The sequence below is a fragment of the Pungitius pungitius genome, chromosome 13, assembly GCF_949316345.1.
Source record: "Pungitius pungitius chromosome 13, fPunPun2.1, whole genome shotgun sequence".
Classification (NCBI taxonomy): Eukaryota; Metazoa; Chordata; class Actinopteri; order Perciformes; family Gasterosteidae; genus Pungitius; species Pungitius pungitius.
In genome coordinates this window covers 15,311,744-15,331,762 of record NC_084912.1, presented here as the reverse complement: position 1 = coordinate 15,331,762, position 20,019 = coordinate 15,311,744, and the positions used below count along the sequence as shown (strand labels likewise).

The window sequence follows — 20,019 nt, the reverse complement described above, 5'->3', positions numbered from 1 at the left end:
TGGTGAGCAATCATCTTTATTAATAAAGGCTTTATCTGTACACATGCAACACGGTTTGATCCCATTAATTGCAGCGAGATAAAACCACACACTGGATATCAGGAGACCAATTGAATACTCTAAGCATGCACATCAAGATGTAAATTCACCAGGTTCAGGTTAGGAAGCATCTGAAACGATAGAGCGCAGAGATCACTGAAGCAGATGACATATTCCTAGTCATTGCTATTACAACAGTTGTAAATCTGTGGCATGATATAACATCCTTGTAAAGATCATTTATTAAAAAGAGGCAGTTGGTGATACACTGAGTTTGCAGTGAAAGTTGGAGCAGGTACAATGGTTTTTAGTCAATTTCACTTGTTCAATGCAAGGTAATAGTACCAGTCATGTGTACATTGATAGTTGAGCCCTAAATGCATATAAGTAAGTGTATTGGTTGATGGTGTTCTGGTGGAAACGAGCCTCTGGATGTCAAAATTAAAGATTAATAGAAAATCATCTTCAGGAAAACTACTGTCTACAAAGATGTCATACAAAGGAATATTCCAAATGAGTATCAGAATTCACCACTGTGGCTAACTGGCTGAGAGGATGTGACTCAGCGGCGTACAGTGGTCCAGCCGTCATCATCCGTCTCGTTCTTGATGCGACGCGCGTCTTTGTCGCCACGCCAACCCTTGTCTTCTTCAGACTCCGCCTCAGGCTCCCGCTGCTCGTCTTTGGGGCGCTCCTCTCGCTTCTCCTCGCCTCCACGGCGCCAAGAACCTCCTATGGAAACAATTATGCTCATCACAACATGTTGATTCACAGCTCTAGTTCAGGACATATTATATATATTTATCCTCCCTGGTATCTCTTTAAGACACTTGCCACAGCAGTAATAAAAAGGAACAGCGGCCTCTGCTGGTCAAAACCACCCCCCTCAGTGTATCCCCATTTGCTTTGTCAAGACAAAATAATGCTGGACAGAGTTCACACTACATTAGAAGTGATTTGTTATTTTGGGCCAGTTTTAGTCTGTCCCATAGCCAATTTCACATATTTCAGGGCCCTCTGCAGGTGTAGCCCTGGTATGGATATTATTGTTGGATCTCTGTAGCTCTGCTTACCCTCCTCTTGTTCTTTGGGTGGGGCTTTGACCTCGCGGCGCTCAACACGGGGTTCCTCATGGCGCTCGATGCGGGGCTCCTCGCGGCGCTCAACACGAGGCTCCTCGCGGCGTTCAACACGAGGCTCCTCGCGGCGTTCAACACGGGGCTCCTCGCGGCGCTCGATGCGGGGCTCAACACGGGGCTCGACACGCCGCTCGACGCGGGGCTCGACACGCCTCTCAACACGGGGCTCCTCGCGGTCAGCAGTGTCTTCTTTACGAGAGTCTCTCCAGCAGCTTCCTCCTTCCTCTGTGCCTGGCCTCCTCCAAGTGTTCTCCTCCCTGTGAATAGATTAACATAACTGTGATTGTGGTAAAGGTGTCCCTGTGATAACTTGATTTGTTACAAAAGAAAATAGACCAATACACTCTGTAGGTGTTTTGAGGCCCACCTGACTGGGCGGCGGTCTCTGATGTCTTCTCTGGGTTTCTCCTCATCTTTCTCCTCCTTGTCCTCACTGGCGTTGTTACGTGGAGGACCCCAGCTGTCCTCTCTGGCCTTCTCCCGTTCACGCCAACCACCTGTAGCTAAAGCATTTGCACATCGTCCTGTTAAACATGCCATCTAAGCACACGGCTGCTCAGCATTCCTCTTGAATTAGACACTGCTGGTAGGACTTATTAGCCGGCGAGTGGCTACAGGCTCACCAGGTCGGCTCAGGGGCTTCCAGGCCTTGCCATCGTCGACGTCCGCACCACGACGTGGCCCATCGTCCATCCCTCTCCTTCCACCTCGCTCATCATCCCCTCCTCTTCTGGGACCCCAGTCATCGTCGGCCCCACGCCTGGAACCTCTGGAGTCTTCCATACCTCTACGGGTACCTCGGTCATCTTCAAAGCCACGGCGGAATGGACGGTCATCGTCAAAGGCACGCCTTGGGCGGTCCTCGTCCAAACCTCTCCGCGGGCCACGGTCATCATCAGCACCCCGGCGTGGGACTCTATCATCATCAAAGCCTCGGCGGGGTCCTCGGTCATCTCCACCCCGGCGAAGACCTTCTCGTCTGAAGGACCCTTCAGTGCCCTCCTTGTCATCCTCACGGCCCTCTTGTCTCCACTCCCTAGAGAGCACGGCCGTAGTTAAAGAGTAGTCTTGCGTAGTTGAAAGGAAATTGAGTTTGATTGTATTACCAAAACCTACCTGTCAGGCACAGAACGACGCCACTCTGAATCCCCTCCGTCCGTACGCTTCCTCCAGCCTCCCTCCTCCTTTTCGCCCTCCTTGTCGGCCCAATCCTGTGTAAGCAATACGTATTGATCAAGACTTGTTGTGCAGTTAAATCTGTGTTAGTCATTGGTTCGACAAGGCTCGAATCTTTTAGCTTGAACTTGTGTGATAATATATTTGGGTTCACTTCCATTGCAGCACCATATTAGGGCAAACGCTATAACAAACTAAAGAAATTGTTCTGCATTGTGTTTTATAAAAAGTAATCGTTAAGTTGCAATATCGGTGTAACCGTTTTTACATAAGGATTCAAATGAACTTCAAAAAGAAAAATAAATTGTCGTTTTGTTCTCTGTACCACAATTGTCTCTCATAATATAGCACAAACACATTGAATTAATTACCCGTTATCCTCTTCATATTTGCATTCAAATTCAACTATATTTCAACAGAAACTTTCGATTCTGAGCATCGGCTGAAAAGCAGACAATTACCTTGGTTTTCTCCTCATTGGGGGTCCTCTTCTCCTCCTCACGACGGCGTTCCCGCTCCTCAATCTCCAGTTGACGAGCGAGTTGTTTCTTTTCCTGCTCCTCGAGTTTGCGCAGACGCTCCTGGTACTCCCTCTCCTCCTCCTCTCGCTGCTCATTTTCCACGCGTTCACGGTCCTCCCGCTCTGTAACAAAAGCAGAGGATGACATGTTCAGACTTTGGTAGAATACGAGCTCCTGCATTAGGCTGGGATAAGGAAACAGGACATGACATACTTTGAGTAGCTGCCACATTTTGGAAGGAAGGTGAATTTGGACATTTTGTCATGTCCGACTTTAACCTTCCTTCCAAAAGTCAGTCAACTCCCATTTGAAATAACCTCAGAACTTCAACCAGGGCTGCCTGTCCCTTTGCACATGTTATATAATTACCTTTCTTGAGTTGCTCCTCATGGATACGCTGTGCCTCTTCCTCCTTGTTACGGTAAAAAGTGTTGCGCCTGTCCTCTTTGCGCTGCTTCTTCCTTTCCTCCATGCGCTTCTTCCGCTCCTCCACCAAGCGTTCCTCGAAAGTACTCAATTTTTCCTTTAAAGACAATTATAGAGAATTTGAAACCACTCAGTATTTCTGCCTCTGTGCTCCACAAACAGCGTCGCTCCTGAGCAGATACCAGTACTGCGCTGTACCAGCAGGGGACACACAAGTTCACCTGTATTTTAATTTTAAGGCCAAGGAGCTGTGCTCAAACAACAACAAAGAAATATCTCTGAGCGAGGTTAAGCCCTAGCAGTTTGGGGTTCCCCACTGACTGTGTAAGGCCATGTGTTAACAGACCAGCTTCTCAACCTGCTTGAGGAGATGCAACCAAACCAGCCTTCGGCCAGCTTGTTCCATGCTAAGGATCTTACCTCATAAATGAAGCTGCGGGCAGCAGTTATTGTGGACAAGAAGCTTTCTTTGTCCTCCATCATCCTGGACATGCGCTTCTTGTGCTCCAGAGCCTTCTCCCGTTCAACTTGCATGTTACTGATCTAATAAAAAGAAAGAAAACTAATTGTAGATCCTCATCTGAGTGCATCACATTTTATTTGATCAGTGTTCCATTTTTCTAAATACCCTTTCTTCCTCCTGGAGTTCCCATAGTTCCATGTCCTTGATGCGCTGCTCTTCATAAGCTTTTTTGATAAGAGGAATCTCCTCCAGACGTTTTGCCCTCTCAAAGTAGTCAATCTAAAGAGAAAGAAGCATTAGTGGCCAATTCTCACCATGGTGAATGATGTTTTCACTGATGCTGATCGCTCAGTTACCTTCTTCTCCTGGTTCTTCAGACGCTCCTGAAGTTCCCTCTTCTCCTTCTCCAGCTGCTCCACCTGTTTGGCCATGATGAAGTCAGGATCCAGCTCCTCAAGGTCCTGCACAAGAAATATTTGTTAGTCTCTCCTTTTACTTCATATTACACTTATATATTTTGGAAATATGGAATACAATCTAAAGAGCAATCTACATTTTACCTCGATATCAATATCCTTGAAGGCCTTGGCTCCAAGTTCAGTCTTCTTGATCTGTTCCAGCCGCTCACGGACAGTTTTCTTCTTGATCTGCTCATGCTCCTGCATGATGCGCTCCTTTTCCCTCTCTTTGGCCTCCTGGCGCAGACGCTCCTCCTCTGCTTTGCGAACCTTTTGCAACTCTGCTTCCCGCTGCTCCAACTCTTCCTTCTCACGCTGAATGTTCAGGCTCTCCAGGCGTTCCTTACGCTCCTCGATGGTCTGCCTACGAGCCAGGATGCGTGCATGATCCTTGCGGGCATTTTTCTGATAGGCAGCAATGGCGAGCTGGTTCTGCTCCTCACGCTCTTGCTGAGAAAAAAAAAGTAGTGTTGAGTTGCAGAATAAAAAGACACTAATTGTAAAGCCAGTTAGAACTTAGTTGACCACATGGAAATGCGTGCATGTATCTGTTAGCATTGTGTAGGAGTAGGAGCAAAGCAAATTTGGTCATTGATTTTTTTATCTTATTTGCACTATGTCGTCTTTATTGTACTGTCTTCTGTCATGCACCTTCTGCCAAGACAATTTCCATGTATGTACAACATATTATGGCAATAAAGGTTTCCTGATTCCTGATGAGGTGTCTGTGCGTCAGTAATAGGCTTAACTCACCAGGATGGAGGCAGGCTTGATGACCTGGATGGCTTTGGCCAAAGAAGCAGACATGGCAGTCAGCTGGTTCCTTATCTGCGCCGAGGGCATGTTCTGCAGGAAAGGACCAACTGGGGCGTCCTCTTTGGTCGAGTAGTTCAGGTCGGAGCCAAAGCTGAGAGTTCGAGAGGAGTGGTCTATACGGACCTTCAGGGGAAAAAGAAATGTTGGATACATGAACACTGTAATAACACTATTGGTGGTGTACAAGTAGTTAATTAGTCAAAGCATCCAAAATGCATTCGCTCTTGATCTTACCTGCAGATCACAGTGCCGGGCCGCATCCACAATGGAGCGCTCCAGATGGAAAGGGTCCACAAATGGAACTAGGGAGGCCAGACGAGTGAACTCGATGCTTTGATAGATCTGTGCAACCTAATGAAATAGATGATGAACAATGAGATCTCTCAAGGGTTACGATGTTAATGTGTTTTAGGACAGCATACCAGGGGAATCAAAAAGGATGAAGAGAATTACCTGTTGTAGGAGCCTCAGGATGGTATTACTCTGCAGGTGAGGGACGTACTGCTGCAGATCAGATTCCTTATCAGCTTGGTCTTTCACCCAGTTCAGCACCTGAAAGGAGAGAAGTTTCTTAGCATATTCGGAGTGGACCAATTTCAATCTAGTGAATATTATACAGACTACAAAGATGGATTGTATGTATTACACATTAACAAGCTTGTGGTCAAAGATTGTTTACCTTTGTAACTCTTCCACTCAACTTCAGAGGATGAAAGTCGACTTCAAGCCAGTTGTAGAGTTCTTTTATATCAGGTACAACATACTGCAGCAAGTTAAATCTCACCTAGAATGCAAACAGATAAGTATACATTTGTGAAAATATGCCAATGCTAATATAAATCAACAATTTTAGACTGGAGATTGTTTTAGTATTTGTACTGCTTCTGGTCAAACCTAAAACCTGAGATAAAAGTTTTCTTGTGCAGATGATGTACCATGTCATTGATGAGACTCTGCCGGGTTGGAGGAGACTGCAGGCCCAGGAGGGTGGCCAGCCTGCGGTGTTTCTCTACAATGATGCCGTCCATGTCCAGCAGCCGAGCAATGTCAGTGCGCTCAGGGGTGATGGGAATAGACAGTGTGGCCAGGAGAACTCTGGTCGACATCCTGAAGATCGAAAGAAAGTATCCGTAACCATTTCATCCCTACCCGAGAGAAAAGTGTGAACTAATTGACAGACAATGAATACTATACCTCTGCATCTCATCTTGAGTCAAATTTTTGCGCATTTCCCTTGACAAGTGATATAGACGGTGGAGGGTGCAGGCATGGAAGAGAGCATTTCCAGATTTCCAGAACACAGTAGACACCTTGTTGTAGTAGTTGGCCATTAACTGGGGTTTGGGAGGCTTCTTCGAAAGAGCAAACAGGCCATGGATGTCTTCAACAGCCTTGAATGCTTCCTGGAAAAAGACAAAACAGTGCTGGATTAGTAACCACATCTATGCTTTGAACATGTGACAGATGTATATATATTAAACCGGAGGAAAATACCGTATTTATGTTGCATTTTTCTACAGGTTATACACATATTAAACAATACGGTTGACTACTTTCAAAAGCATTTTTGAAACAATTACATTTTCAGTTAGTGCATTTAAATGGGCATGGATGAAGATATGCTTTGATTTGATTTAGTGTTAGATGGACAGACCTGCCAGAGCTCCATGCTAATGGCGCTGTCGAGCTGCACCAGACGTGTCTCCAGGTGCATAGACTGACTTTCGGGGTTGTTCAGGTTGATGGCCGTGCTCTGGTTGTGGTGACGCTGGATCTGACCCAGATGCATACGCAAGTTGTCGCACAGCTTGCGGAATTCTGCTTTACGGGTGTACTGAAGGCAGAACTTGAATGCTGCAGAAAAAAGACCAGACATTATTTACAGGTACTACTAACATACAACATCCAATTTAATTAGTGTGTTTTCTGTAGGACTAGATCCACGTAGTACAATATTCACATTAAAATTAAACTGTGTATTTTGAATTGGAACCTAGTCAAACGTGAGTTATTAGTAGTGGAAAAACATTCAGTGTGAGGGATTACCTTGCTGGGCAATGTCATGGTACAGGCGCTCAACCTTGGAGTTGTTCCTCAACAGGTCCAGGCACTGGCGGTAGGACTCCCACAGAAACTTCACCCAAGGAGTGAGAAGCAGGCGATCGGTACGATCCTGAGTGTCCTCTCCACTCACAGCACTCAGTAGGACACTTAAGTCACAACAAGCTCAATGTTAATAATTCCACGTATACATCATCAATAACATGCCAATGACCCTGTCTTCTCGTGCTGGGAAATATGGAGCAAAACAAATGACCAATGTTGACCCTTAAGCCCAATGGTCAGTAAATATTTACAATATGCAAGTTGTGATGAATGTGGTGGATATTCTGATTTAGAGGGTTAAGGTATCATTTTTCTGTTGTGCAGTACTTAGGAGTATGCAAATATTGTACCATAGTAAAATATTAAGACGAGAACTAATCTTATATCACAATGAGTCCTCTTCTAAATTTAACTGACATCAGAGTAATGTATAAACACACAATCATATGAGTGCAATCAGACTTATTTCGATTTAGTTCCTCTATAATGTTAAAGATGAACATAATTTCTGCATTTTACATTAGCATATTCATACCTTTCAGGAGTCTGGATGTTATCCAGATCCTCGATATCCAAGACCATCTGCTGGGACTCCCCCTTGGCTGTCTCAGTCTTCTCCTCCGCCAGCTTCAGGTAAGCCCTAACCACATCCTCGAGAGATTTGATATTCACCTGAAAGGAAAGAAAGACATTAAACCATCTCTATAAAACACCAACCTCCCGATCTGTGCAACATCATCCATTTCTCCTCACACACCTGCTGGCAGATGTTCTTGTACTGGTAGAGACCCTCCTTAGCCAGGTGGCTCTTGCGAAGATCCACGCATAGCTCCAGGTACTTGAGCATGATGGGCTCGTGGATCTTCTGCCATGTTCGATGTTTCTTGCTCTTGATGACATCGTACAAAACATCCAAAGCTGGCTGCTTTTTACCAACCTCCAGAAACTCTGTAAACACATCGAAAAACGGACCAATATAAGCTACATGGCAGGTCAATGATACCGTTAACCGTATTAAGTTAGTGTTAAAACCCTAACATCTCACACCATTCCCACATCCGTGGTTAGCTAAATTAGCCCGACTTTGTTAGGCCCAGGGTGCTCGGTGATCGCGACATGAATGCCGCAAGAACAGAACAGTCAGCGCTAACTAATTGACACAAATGTCACTGCCAATGACATTTCAAAACTATCACGGGTGTACACGGTCATCCAATAGCATCATATGTGACATTTCTAAACGGGTGGCTGGCTTAATCAATGGCCAGTGCCAAAATAACGGCCCGGCCGGCTAGCTTAACACCACCTTATCACTACGAAAGCAATAGGGCTTCCCCGCCATTCAGGCTAACAGTTAGCTAGGCTTGCTACGCCGCTGCATAGTGACGACGCGTTCGAACTCTCGGGCAGCTAACATTAGCTAACGCGAGTTAGCATTAACGTCTGACATTTGTGAACCATGAAGGTGTAGTTCTACTCACCGTTCGCTCGTTTCAGAGCATTCTCTGGCCTTTGAAAATACGCCGGCATGTTGGTGGCGTTTTAGTGAAACTCAAATTGACTGACTTGAGTGAATTTTGCTGAATATCACCAGTCCATCCACGCCACGCACTCACCCGCTGCAACGGTGCTGGCTGAGAAAGGATGAACCTCGTGAGCGGCCTAGCTAGGGTTGCCTCAACCACTATCCCCCTTTCACAGTTTTCATTACACGAACGATGAAAACTACCAAGATATTCTGTTTAGTCTGAAAACAAAGCTACAATGGATATTAAAGGTTAATGTATTTAGAGTGTCAACTATGTGATATTGGTCTGTTTGTTTAAAAAAAAACAAAATGCAGCCGGTCCACCAGTACCACAAACACTGGCTGAATAGCAAAAGTATGACCACAGCACAATTGTTAAATAAGTGGTACTTTAAACCATGTGATAAGGATTTAATTACAAAAACAATACTTATTTGGTAATGTATTTTCTAGCTACACGATACTATGTTGGTTTATATTGTATTTGTTCTCTCAATGTAGGTGTAATGTGTGAATTATTATTATTTGTTTATTTGCGAAAACGGTTGTTGTTTCAACGTATCAAATGAATAAAGTGTTCGAAATACGAGTTTGAGAATATACCCTCATTAAACCTATAAATGGGGGTTTCTACAAACCTGGCAGCTCAGGTTGTACAAAGTTCCCGTATACTCTCCACTAATGGTGCGTTCTGGTAACCCTCGTTAAATAGGAATTTTATCAAACCATGTCGGGAATACAATTTACTCAACTCTAAATTAAAATGTTAAAATGTTAAATTTTCTTACGAGAGTCAGTAACAACAGATCCCTAATATTAGGATCAGGCTGAAGAAATGTGATCGGGACATTGCAGATTTAGTCTTAGCCGGTCAAATTCAATAATAAATCATTACAACTATACAAACATATAGACCTATTACTTTTTGTATCTTGAGTAGCAGATTTATCAGAAATATTTTACCGACCCATTCAAATGTGTAAGCAGCACTATTAGTTGTCATTTCGCGAGGATTTTCTTTTTAAAATCTGCGGTCCATCGTCGTAAACTTCTGGTGACCGAGAACGCCCCATTACGTCAGAAGTATTGCGAGCTATATGATTGGTTGTCAACGGCTTTTCTCCTCTAGCACAACCCGTCAGTCCCGGAAGAAGGAAGAGGTTTTATGAAAAGGGAGAACAGTCTGCTGACAGCACAAATCTCAACCAAACCACTGGAAAGTTTTCACCCACATTATTGTCTTAATAAATCGCTCTAGCGTCACATTTGCACCGAGTGGGAGCTCTCAAGGTACCTTTCGGTTAACTTCGCGTCCACAGATGGAAGCGGCTGGTGTGTCATGTGCAGTTAACTTAATTTGTGACTCTGAACTCCTGCAGGTATGGAATATGGCTGCAACTGAAACGCAGTTTATGTTAAGCGTCGGATTAATCGGTAAGTTTCGGCTCGCAGGTCGTTTCTTGCCGCTCGCTTGGGATTTGACGCCCCAGTACGTTTCGGAGAATCACATGACATCAGTGTGCACTAAAAGTGTTTCATCAGCAGGGCTCCTGGTCCCTGATTGGTTCATGGCCCCTGCTAGAGTACCCTGTCAGATGACATCTTTATAACTATCTATCTTTGAAACTTCTCGTGCATGATGTGCAGTTTTGGTTTGTCTTCCCCTGCCCAGAGAAAGATGTGAATGGAGACACTCTGTGGGTGTGGTGCTTCCCCTCAGTGGGTCCAGACCTGAGGAAAGTCCTGCTCAGCAAGTGCTGCCTGACCCAGGACGCCCGGGACTTCCACACCTTTGTGTTTGGTCAGTTCTGTCGCACCTGGTACTACATCACAACCGTGGAGGTGCAGGAACCTACAGCACTAAACAAGGTACAGCGTCCGGAGGCTCTGCTGCAGTTGAAGGAACGACAGGGGTGCAGCTTCTGTATCTAATATTTTGATTTCTCTTCTATTTATGTCTCCATTTTTCTCTGTTCAAGGTCACCCATTTTTCAATAGTAGTTACAGCGAAGGACTTCAACCCTGAGAAGTATGCTGCACTTAGCAGAATACTCTGCAGGTACAGTGTTCAGCTCAAAAATCACTTCTTGTGCACTTTTCCTTTTGTTCTTCACCTGAGCAGTCTGCTTTTGTCCATTCTCAAGGATGTACATCAAACATGGCAGCCCGGTGAAGATGATGGAAGCGTATGTCACCGTCCTCACCAAAGGAATGTGCCAGAGTGATGAAAATGGATCTTTTCTTATTAAGGATTATGATGTTCTTAAAGCGTACTTGGCTGGTTCCGTCAAAGGTAAGAAATCAAAGACGATGAAGCAGGAATCATAACCAGCATCGATGTTATTTCAGGAGACAATGAAAGCAACTTTTACATAATCAAGTCCTACGAGGGTGTTATTGCAAAAATATATTGATGTTTAAGCACTTGCTTACCATGATTAACCACAATCTAATGCTGAAAAACAGAAATTGATCGAGGTTCAATTCTTCTTCTGGGTGAAAGTCCAGTCATCCATTGTTTACTCCCATGTATTTCTATCTTTAGATGTGGTGTCTCAGTTTGGTATGGAGACCATAATCCTGTATACTGCTCTCATGCTGAAGAAGAGAATCATTGTCCATCACCCTCGGATCGAAGCATTGTTGGAGTTTACAAGGTGCAAGGACTTAAAATTCCTAATATTTGTCTGGAAGCACACACTTTAATCAACGCTCTGTCATCTGTGCTCAACGCTGTGTGCTTCCCCTCAGAGTTCTGCCGACTCTGACATGGCACAGGAAGGACTGGTCCATCCTGCACCCGTATGTGCACCTGAGTGACACCGAACTAGACGATCTCAAGAAATGCCCCGGTGAGGCTGCCTCCGGGGTCTAATTTCTCCTCGTCGCAGTCGGGGCTCAGCCACCATCTGCACTGTGATCTCATGGTGGGGAAGTTAATTATTTATGCACCAATATTTTTCCTCACTCCGCAGGATATGTAGCCGGTTTTGTGGATCCGGAGGTGAGCAAAAGATCGGATTTGTTTGATGTGTACGTGAACCTCACAGACAGCGTCATCACGGTATCCCAGAGTGCCAAAGGTACAGTGTGATCAAAAAGAGAGCAGAATGTTTCTTCTAGTGTTTGGCGACTCATGTTAAGTATCATACCACAGAGTCTATGGCGATGGGGAAGTTGCACAAGGACATCGGGCACCTTATTGTCCAGTCTGCAGAGGATCCAGAGAGGTCAGATAGTCAGGTCATTAAGGTGAGTTTCCTCTGAGCACATATTATCCATAATTCAATCCCCAATTGTTAAAAAAGTGGTCCTGAATCTAACATGATGCTCACACATCAATTCACAGGATATTTCTGTCAAGACAAAAGAGATCCTTGCCAACTTAATGTCCCTGGCTGACCAATGTGAAGACTCTAAAATCACACTGGAAGGTTTAAAGCAGCATCATTTCCCTCCAGCCACAGAGAACTTCCTCTTTCATTTGGCTGCTGCCGAGCAGCTCTTACGGATATAAAGCTGTTCTCAGACAGCACGCTGCAGGACGACGTTCCTCCTCGGCCCCCAGCGGTGTTGTTCTGTATACCCTACAGGAATCTTCATTGGGAGGGGTCTTCCTTTTATCCTCCATTTGAGCTTCATTTTTGTCAAAAACCATTAGAAGAACCTATTATCATTTTATGAGCCACACTTCTGAAAAATGACCACAGTGGTCAATTTTGATCCAGCAAAAAATGTGTATTAATCAAACGCTGAAAATAGTTCTCAGAAAAAGCACTGTTTGAGATTACATTTACTAAAATGATAGTGACCAGCTGTGTTTAAAAATTGCCGGTCTTTGTTGTTTTTGTTGAAAATGAGAGTATATATGACTGTTTTGTTTTTTTAAGTCTGCCTTTTTCAGTGGGGACCGGTGAGCTCTGAGTCACAGAGGGATGAGCTGCTGCTGATTTTAGTCCGTTTATTCGATTTGGTGACAGTCCTAGATGACGCTTGCTTTGTCCTCTGAAACCAAGCCACAGTGTTTGTCGCTCTGCGAAATGGAGACAAACTACTTTCTCATTTGGTACATCTAGTGCTTTCCAGATGTAAGCTCCCACTCCACAGTGCCCCACATGCATCATACCTGCGACCCTCATAATATACAGTGACAGCAGCTGAAACGGCTCAGGTGTAACGAGCAGCTGTTACTTTTAATGAGTTTGTTAGAAGCATCATGTGGGTATCGGATCACAATTGCAATAGACACTTTTTTTTTTAATGGTCCCATTTTGTATTTTACTATTGACCCAATTATGTGTTTTTCCTTAAACTGTTTTTTAAGCAGGTGATCGAAAGGAAAAATAACAATTTCTCATCAATCTGCAGCTGATCCAATAACAACTGGTGCTTCCATGTCCACGTTGATTTATATCTCTTTTTTTATTGTGTCGTACCGTCAGGTTTGTTCATTAATGGGTAATTAGCGCAGTTTTACAGCATCATATGTACATTTTCAACCACATTGCCAAAAGGATGGTTTTGAGCCTCAGTATTCCAGATAAGACAGAGTGCAATACATAGAAGATATAATGTAAAATCTAACTTTGAAAACTAAACATATTTTCATGAATTGATGTAATATTATATTATGTATGAAAACATGTAATATTCCAGCAAAAATAAATTTACGATCAAAAAGTAGTTTCTTGCCTGCATTTTAACTTTTTACAACCACAATGCATTCGGTCATGTGTGGTTCACGTTCAGCAACATGTCAAAGACATTACTGCTCCCGTCCGCTGACGGCATCATGGATTTTGATTTAGTTTCTCTGTGAAACTGCTCCTCAGAGTCCTCTATGGTAGTACAACTGTCCACCGACCGCTGAGGCCTGCAGCTCCTCCTCCACATCGTCCTTCTCGATCTGTAAAACAAGGTCAGCGTCAGCTGAGTTCACAGTGCGGAGAGCACTGCAGCGCCGCGGGATCACCAGTCTTACCGTTCCGAGTTGTGGGAAGAGGCTGAACGAGACGGGGATCATCATTCCCAGAACCAAGGCGACACTGATGTGCCGGACTGGAGCAGCTAGCAGAGCACTCCTCTGGAAGAGTCTAGTTCTGTGAAGAGAAATCTACGTGGTGAAGTCTGTCGATTGGACCATGGAATCTAAATGTGATAAAAGGGGACTGACCTCTGTAAGAGCAAAACCAGGAGATTAGGAACAGCAGCGGTTGTACCAAACAGCGCCGCTCTTGATAACGCAGTTTCCCTCACAGCCTAAACAAAAAAAAAAAATGTGTAACGCTGCTTTTTTTTCGACGAGTCATTTCCGTCTATTTGCTGTTTTACCTTGTCTCCCGCTGCCTTAGAGAGGCCGACAGGAGTTCCATTGGTGTCGAACACTTGGATCCCAGTTTCTGACTCCCCACTTCTGACAATGTACACGTTGAAGAAGGCCAGCACAGCTGAAGAGAGTCACACAACGTTTAGTTGTTATTAGAGGTTCCAAACCAGCTCGTTGACTGATAAATCACAAGAACATAAGCAAACAATGTAGCATTTTGTGTCTAGCTTTGTGCAATATGTGGTAAGTAAAAGTATTCAGATGTACGACACCCTGTAAGAGTATTTAAGTTTCTAAAAGAAATACTTGCCGGAGAGTGGGATCGGTAATATCGACCTAAACAAAGTTTGGATTGGTGCGCTTCTTACACCAAGTCGGTTTATGAAAATTTGAGGAAGGGCCTGAAATAAATGAAGAAGGAAACTTTACAGTTCACTTGAAACATTACAATCGCCAAGGCACAGTAGTTGAATCAGGTTTTACACACCCCTGCACATGTTGCATAGGAAACGGTCCCAGCGATCAGCAGCAGCTGTTTCAAAGACCTGTTGTTGCTCTGCTGGGGGGAGATAAAGGCAATCAAGAGGGGGAGAAACCGATGTTTGTAGATATATATATATATATATATATATAGAGAGAGAGATCTATGTAGATGTACATGTTTATATATTTACTGTATTTAATATATTACCTCCTCCGATGAAGAGTTTCTGTTTGCATAGTTGAATCCAGCACTGTAACTATGCAGCAACAACTGAAATAATCCAGATTATGTCAGCATTAATGTAAACTTTTAAAAAAATGATATGATGAACATAACTCCCTACCTGCCAAAACAAAGCGGGTTTGACGCTGCTGTGTGGTAAAAGGCTGGCAACCACCTGAAAAAGAATTGTTTGTTTCACATTGCCATAAAGAGCCAAGAGTCCGTTTAGATTCATGAGATAACAAACTTACCAGAGGAGCAGATATTGGCATCAGTGCTGGAAAGAAAATGACACAAGTGATGGATGTAATACTATACAAGATGTTACAATGACTGGATTTACTGCCCTTATAGAGTCCACACGTGTTGAGGTCACATAACATGAATTAACTACATTTTAAATGGACTCCTTTTAGAAATGTGTAAAAGCCTCAATTCTACTGTACCTGGAGGTCGGAAAATAAGTGGAAGAACAGTGCCAGAGTCGGCGTGGACGGACGACTGTAAACACACAGCAGCACATTAAACTCATCAACTCACTTCATGTCCCAACTCATGGACACATTCAATTATGAGATACAAACACATTGGTTAAAATGCATTCTTAGTTAAGAAAAGGTTATCTTTTTTTTTTAATAAAAAAGACTTACAAGTGAGAGGGTCTGTGCGTGTCCATCCTAGAGAAAGAAACGGAACAAACTGATTTTAATACAATTTTGGCAGGTTCATAAAGATGATTAAGATCCTTAAAAATAAACCAACCTTTTCATTTAGCTTCTGTCCACTTCCAAGAAGACGGTGGGCGTTTTTTATTTCAGCCTGAGGAGAACATTTACTGTTATCATTATCTTCTACTGCTCTCAGCAGGAGACCAGTGCAGTGCTACTCACATCAGAGGAAAGCAGGGAAGTAGGATCAAGGAGGTTAAACCAGATATGTAATCGGCTGAGGAGCGACTGTGAAGGAGGAAAGGAACAGCCGTATTACAAATATATCTAGAAGCTAATAGGCAATATCATTGATTGAATGAAATATAATGTATAATATGAACACTGCTGTGTGGACAGGTACCTGACCCTGGCTCTTCCAGAACAACAGATTAGGATCCATTTGAACAAAGAGTACATTAACGTCGCATATATTAAGTAACTTACAATAACACTACTACAGTACTCGTTTTACCAGCGTGTATTTCGCGCATTTGAGGTCAAGTTCTATTTACAAACTGCTTCCGCATTCAACCACGTGGTCCGTTGTGGGCGTGCGTGTGCTACATTTGGGGGATATCAGAATGTAGGGAATGTTCACGTTTCTTTAATTAAGAATTTTATAAATAAAAAATAAAGAAATGAAAAAGACAATATTCAAGCTATAATGATCAGCACATCAGTTATTTTTCCATTGCTTGAAAAAATAACGTATTTTTATCCATACTTCAATCTTGATAATTGAATCGGTTGACTACTGTCATTTATGCATAATATCACACAAGTGAACATTTCCCACTTTACATTCTATAAATGTGTTTGTCGATGACGCAACAACCTGGTAAATCCGCCCCCTCACATAATCCAAAATGGCGGCCACCATGGGGAGACTTCTCAGGACCTCTGTGAGTTAACATCATGCTGCGTCACATAATGTCAACTTAATGAGGGGTTCCGTTTGCAGTAATTCGCTATGGTTGGCAGCGGGCAATGATGAACAATACCCGGCTACACCGTCCTATATGTCGCACTTTCTAACCACGGGGGTAAAACCTCTGCTCGCGGCCGCTGTTTAGGACCAACTGTCATTTACAAGTCATTCCGTTCTGCGGTCAGTGAGGTTCAGAACCGCGAAGGAAACCTTGTGGGTTACTTGCTATAATGTTTCTTTTGAAGCAAAGAAATCCTAATTTACTTGTAGAAAGTTCGCACTAGTGCGCTGACGTACCAACGCTCACCTGGGAAGCCACGTGAGACGAGCAGGGCTCATGGTGTCCTTCCTGCTGGTGCTAATTACGCTCAGCAGGTCCTCTGCCCGGCAGATGGCGAACCACCTGCTGCGATCTCACTGTTGAATGACTTGAATGAACGCAGACAGAGCAGGGAAGCTTCACTTTTCTTCCAATTTTAAAATATTTTCTTTAGTTGGTTGGCTGTGCAGTCAGAACTGCAGAGGTAAAGTAGTTGTGCAGCTTTGCAGTAGGATCATAAGGGTTCTCCTCACTAAGTAGCTAAAAATGACTTGCATACATTCAAATTAATATATGCGAAAGTTATGCGATAAGAACGTTTTGGATGACCTGTTTTCCTTTTTAATATTAAAAATCAAGTTTATATCTACAAATATGTAATACAGAACACTCCTATAACTATAAAAACTGTATCTCTGATGAGGTTTTAGTTAACATTAGGTTGATGAAAATACAAATAATGGAACTTAATTACTTTGTCCGTGTTCTTTTTGTATTTGTAGATTATTCATATTGGATTGATTTTCTTTTTCTTTTTTTTAAGGCGAGGGTTGCAGCAGGAGCATTGAAGGTGTCAGCAGCCGGTCCACACAGAGGATCCGGGGCTGCAAGAATCCTCAGCGCTCCCTCCCCCCAGAGAGCCTGTTTCTCTACCAGTACGTACAAAGCCAAAGTCGCCCTGTGTGCAGTAGAGTTCACATGGAGCGATCACATGGGTCGCATAAACTTAAATATTAATCCGAAACTCATTGCAGATATGGATATGGTTCTAAAGGTTCAACCTCACCGCTGATACAGCAGCTATATATATGTGATAGAAGTAAAATTGTTATCAATGTGCAACTATATGTATCATCATATAGGAAATATTCAAATAAATGTTTGTGGAAATAAACTATCCATATAAAACAACCTCAGAATGTATTTGATATTATTGAATGAAATCTTCGTATTTGCTTGTGAATGTATTGTGCGGTTTATATTGATTTTAATTACCTTCACAGTGGTTTGCATGTGTCATTGGACAACCTTTTCAACACCACTGTGAAAAGCTCCTATAGCCCATTCAAGTTATCTTCACTTTGGATGTGAAGTGAGGCGGTAGATTTTCTGAGCAACCTTGGTTTTGTGTGTGCGTGGATGAGTTATGTTTGTGTTTACTGTATCAGGCACTTCCTGGTGGAGCCCTGCTGTCACTCAGCCCGCACCGGACTTTAAGGGCACAGCTGTCCACAATGGGGAGTTCAAGGAAATGAGCCTTGCAGATTTCAAGGGCAAATACCTGGTCCTCTTCTTCTATCCCCTGGATTTGTGAGTATTTGTGACGTGCACAAAGAGGACAACATGATGTCTCTCCCTCCCTTTCACTGAACTGCAGATTGAGTGACGTACATCTACTGAGGACCAGTAGCGTTTTGGTCGTATGACTCTTGTTACTGTTGAATGAAAATTATTCATTTGCTCCTGTCCTCTCCAGATGTACAAATTGTGCTTGTTTAATAAATATTTTACTGAAAGGATTGTTTTTGTCTTATTGCAGCACCTTTGTGTGTCCAACGGAGATCATCTCATTCAGCGACAAAGCCAGTGAGTTCCACGACATAAACTGCGAGGTGGTGGGCGTGTCCGTGGACTCTCACTTCACCCACCTGGCATGGACCAACACACCACGCAAGGTTCTCCACCTCATTCAAAAATGTTCATTCAGTTACAATCCCATGGTGCACAGTTCAAGTCTGTCCCTTTTTTTATTTGTCCTTTTGAGTGGGCCATAAAGAGTCAAATGACTGAGGTGCAGATTTCTGTACGTTCTGAAAAGCAATCTGATCAACAGTGGTTGTGTTGTTATTATAACAAGTGTTTCACTGCGTTTTGTCAGACTGGAGGCCTGGGAAACATCCACATCCCCCTCCTGTCCGACCTCAACAAACAGATCTCCAGAGACTACGGGGTGCTGCTGGAGGGGGCGGGCATTGCGCTCAGGTATGTTCATCATGGGCTCGAGGGGTTCTATTCACAATTGCTGTTATAGGAAATGGAAACTTTATATTAATATTTTATTTCCAACACAATTTATAGGAATAACTTGTATTCTTTTGACCAACAAGAAGGGGGCCACTCCTTTGGCTGTATTAAAAATGACTACTTGTCAGTTAATTTACTTCAGTAAACATTGTAAACATTTTTTTGTTCTCAATATCTAGTTTTAAGTCTTTAATACAGCTTATTTATTAGGTAAATTAAGGGTCCTTTTAAGGGTGAAATAGACTGTAAATCAAGGCATGTTTCAGGAGAGCCTTACTGCGATTCCCAAGTCTCTACCAGAGCCGTACATTCCAAATATGGCCACTTCTGTTCATTGGTTGCTGAAAGCCAAACCATCAATGGCTGTGATCAAAGGACATAGAGAACCTGGAGTTAATGCTATTTAGTTCTCTTGCTTCTAATCATACCACATGTATTGATTTACCTAATTTTTCTTTTACTTTTGTGACTACAAGCGTTGCTAAAGATGCTTGGTTTTCTTTTGTTATTGTCTTTCAGGGGCCTGTTTGTCATCGATCCAAACAGTGTGGTCAGACACATGAGCGTTAATGACCTCCCGGTAGGTCGTAGTGTAGAGGAGACGCTTCGGTTGGTCAGGGCATTCCAGTTTGTGGAGACCCACGGGGAGGTGTGTCCAGCCAGCTGGACCCCCGAGTCCCCAACGGTGAGTGAACCGGAGACCAGTATTGCAACTGAAGTGTAAAGGAGTTCTAAGTTATTTGTCTGTTTTGCTTTTCAGATCAAACCAACGCCACAAGGATCCAAGGAGTACTTTGAAAAAGTCAACTGAAGAACGTATGAATGTATATGAACAATATTAGTGTATAGTTTCTACATTGTATTTACTCACATGCAGCTGCATGCACTAATAAACCCATTCTCTGTAAATTGCAGCACTTTGTTTTATGTGCCACAGATATTGTTCTATTATTTAAGCTGTCCTGGGTAAACCAATGTCAGCTGGGTTTGGTCCAACAAGGACGGGGCTTTACGGATTATGGGTGGATGGCCAATGTGACTCCATCTGGGCAAGAACAGCTCCCCTCGTTGTTCGGCCCGTTGAAGTTGAACCTCATGGCTCTTCAGAGGCTGTGTGGATCTAATGGTCATGACCCAAATTGTACTCAACCCACTACGCTTTCATAATACTTTAGTTCTCAGAGGACATCAACGCCACATCGAAATTGGGGAAGTCAGAGTTTACACCAATGCCAATAAAATTCTACCCCTCAAGGAGGTTGTGGCAGATTGAATAATTAACAGCCTTTCTCTATGGGATGTCATGTAGAAATCAGGAAAAGAATTGAATTCA

The 20,019-nt window shown here is 43.4% G+C and overlaps 4 protein-coding genes across 5 annotated transcripts; 2 read left to right on the top strand and 2 right to left on the bottom strand.

Moving 5' to 3' along the window:
- Positions 1-8,806, bottom strand: eif3s10 (eukaryotic translation initiation factor 3, subunit 10 (theta)). Its single transcript, XM_037465377.2, has 22 exons — positions 8,626-8,806; positions 7,902-8,092; positions 7,680-7,816; positions 7,085-7,248; positions 6,693-6,892; positions 6,233-6,441; positions 5,974-6,145; positions 5,718-5,822; positions 5,492-5,590; positions 5,273-5,389; positions 4,976-5,161; positions 4,325-4,672; positions 4,121-4,225; positions 3,930-4,043; positions 3,722-3,844; positions 3,245-3,398; positions 2,816-2,997; positions 2,295-2,389; positions 1,802-2,214; positions 1,546-1,681; positions 1,113-1,435; positions 1-771 (listed from the first exon to the last, which is right to left on the bottom strand). The coding sequence occupies exons 1-22, from the start codon at positions 8,672-8,674 to the stop codon at positions 602-604; spliced, it is 3,792 nt and encodes a 1,263-aa protein (XP_037321274.2). The 5' UTR covers positions 8,675-8,806; the 3' UTR covers positions 1-601.
- Positions 8,807-9,815: 1,009 nt separating this feature from the next.
- Positions 9,816-13,355, top strand: dennd10 (DENN domain containing 10). Its single transcript, XM_037466090.2, has 10 exons — positions 9,816-9,962; positions 10,052-10,106; positions 10,345-10,541; positions 10,652-10,731; positions 10,817-10,965; positions 11,218-11,329; positions 11,424-11,524; positions 11,648-11,755; positions 11,830-11,924; positions 12,022-13,355. Exons 2-10 carry the CDS (start codon positions 10,061-10,063, stop codon positions 12,187-12,189), a joined length of 1,056 nt encoding a protein of 351 aa, XP_037321987.2. The 5' UTR covers positions 9,816-9,962; positions 10,052-10,060; the 3' UTR covers positions 12,190-13,355.
- sfxn4 (sideroflexin 4) lies at positions 13,316-15,948 on the bottom strand. Of its 2 annotated transcripts, none has more exons than XM_037466094.2 (14): positions 15,776-15,948; positions 15,595-15,660; positions 15,467-15,523; positions 15,355-15,381; positions 15,151-15,205; positions 14,956-14,981; positions 14,826-14,879; positions 14,690-14,752; positions 14,486-14,557; positions 14,309-14,399; positions 14,004-14,119; positions 13,846-13,931; positions 13,654-13,771; positions 13,316-13,578 (listed from the first exon to the last, which is right to left on the bottom strand). In XM_037466094.2, the coding sequence occupies exons 1-14, from the start codon at positions 15,812-15,814 to the stop codon at positions 13,501-13,503; spliced, it is 948 nt and encodes a 315-aa protein (XP_037321991.1). In that variant the 5' UTR covers positions 15,815-15,948; the 3' UTR covers positions 13,316-13,500. The 2 variants fall into 2 exon arrangements, with proteins under 2 accessions (XP_037321991.1, XP_037321993.1); XM_037466096.2 differs by having other exon boundaries at positions 14,486-14,554.
- A 292-nt stretch (positions 15,949-16,240) lies between these two features.
- On the top strand, positions 16,241-19,595 carry prdx3 (peroxiredoxin 3). The gene is made up of 7 exons (XM_037466097.2): positions 16,241-16,316; positions 17,206-17,317; positions 17,831-17,972; positions 18,202-18,337; positions 18,541-18,644; positions 19,206-19,371; positions 19,447-19,595. The coding sequence occupies exons 1-7, from the start codon at positions 16,281-16,283 to the stop codon at positions 19,495-19,497; spliced, it is 747 nt and encodes a 248-aa protein (XP_037321994.2). The 5' UTR covers positions 16,241-16,280; the 3' UTR covers positions 19,498-19,595.
- Positions 19,596-20,019: the final 424 nt, after the last annotated feature.

Excerpts from the sequence above, each read along its gene's own strand:
- eif3s10 (XM_037465377.2), bottom strand. The coding sequence starts at position 8,674 with ATGCCGGCGTATTTTCAAAGGCCAGAGAATGCTCTGAAACGAGCGAAC. Across the intron at positions 8,093-8,625 it reads TGCTCTGAAACGAGCGAACG|AGTTTCTGGAGGTTGGTAAA; the intron begins GTGAGTAGAACT and ends ATGTGTTTACAG. Across the intron at positions 2,215-2,294 it reads CGTCGTTCTGTGCCTGACAG|GGAGTGGAGACAAGAGGGCC; the intron begins GTAGGTTTTGGT and ends CGTGCTCTCTAG.
- dennd10 (XM_037466090.2), top strand. The coding sequence starts at position 10,061 with ATGGCTGCAACTGAAACGCAGTTTATGTTAAGCGTCGGATTAATCG. Across the intron at positions 10,732-10,816 it reads CTTAGCAGAATACTCTGCAG|GATGTACATCAAACATGGCA; the intron begins GTACAGTGTTCA and ends TCCATTCTCAAG. Across the intron at positions 11,330-11,423 it reads GCATTGTTGGAGTTTACAAG|AGTTCTGCCGACTCTGACAT; the intron begins GTGCAAGGACTT and ends GCTTCCCCTCAG.
- sfxn4 (XM_037466094.2), bottom strand. The coding sequence starts at position 15,814 with ATGGATCCTAATCTGTTGTTCTGGAAGAGCCAGGGTCAG. Across the intron at positions 14,880-14,955 it reads TGCCAATATCTGCTCCTCTG|GTGGTTGCCAGCCTTTTACC; the intron begins GTAAGTTTGTTA and ends ATTCTTTTTCAG. Across the intron at positions 14,400-14,485 it reads CCTATGCAACATGTGCAGGG|GCCCTTCCTCAAATTTTCAT; the intron begins GTGTGTAAAACC and ends CATTTATTTCAG.
- prdx3 (XM_037466097.2), top strand. The coding sequence starts at position 16,281 with ATGGCGGCCACCATGGGGAGACTTCTCAGGACCTCT. Across the intron at positions 16,317-17,205 it reads GGAGACTTCTCAGGACCTCT|GCGAGGGTTGCAGCAGGAGC; the intron begins GTGAGTTAACAT and ends CTTTTTTTTAAG. Across the intron at positions 17,318-17,830 it reads GAGAGCCTGTTTCTCTACCA|GCACTTCCTGGTGGAGCCCT; the intron begins GTACGTACAAAG and ends TTACTGTATCAG.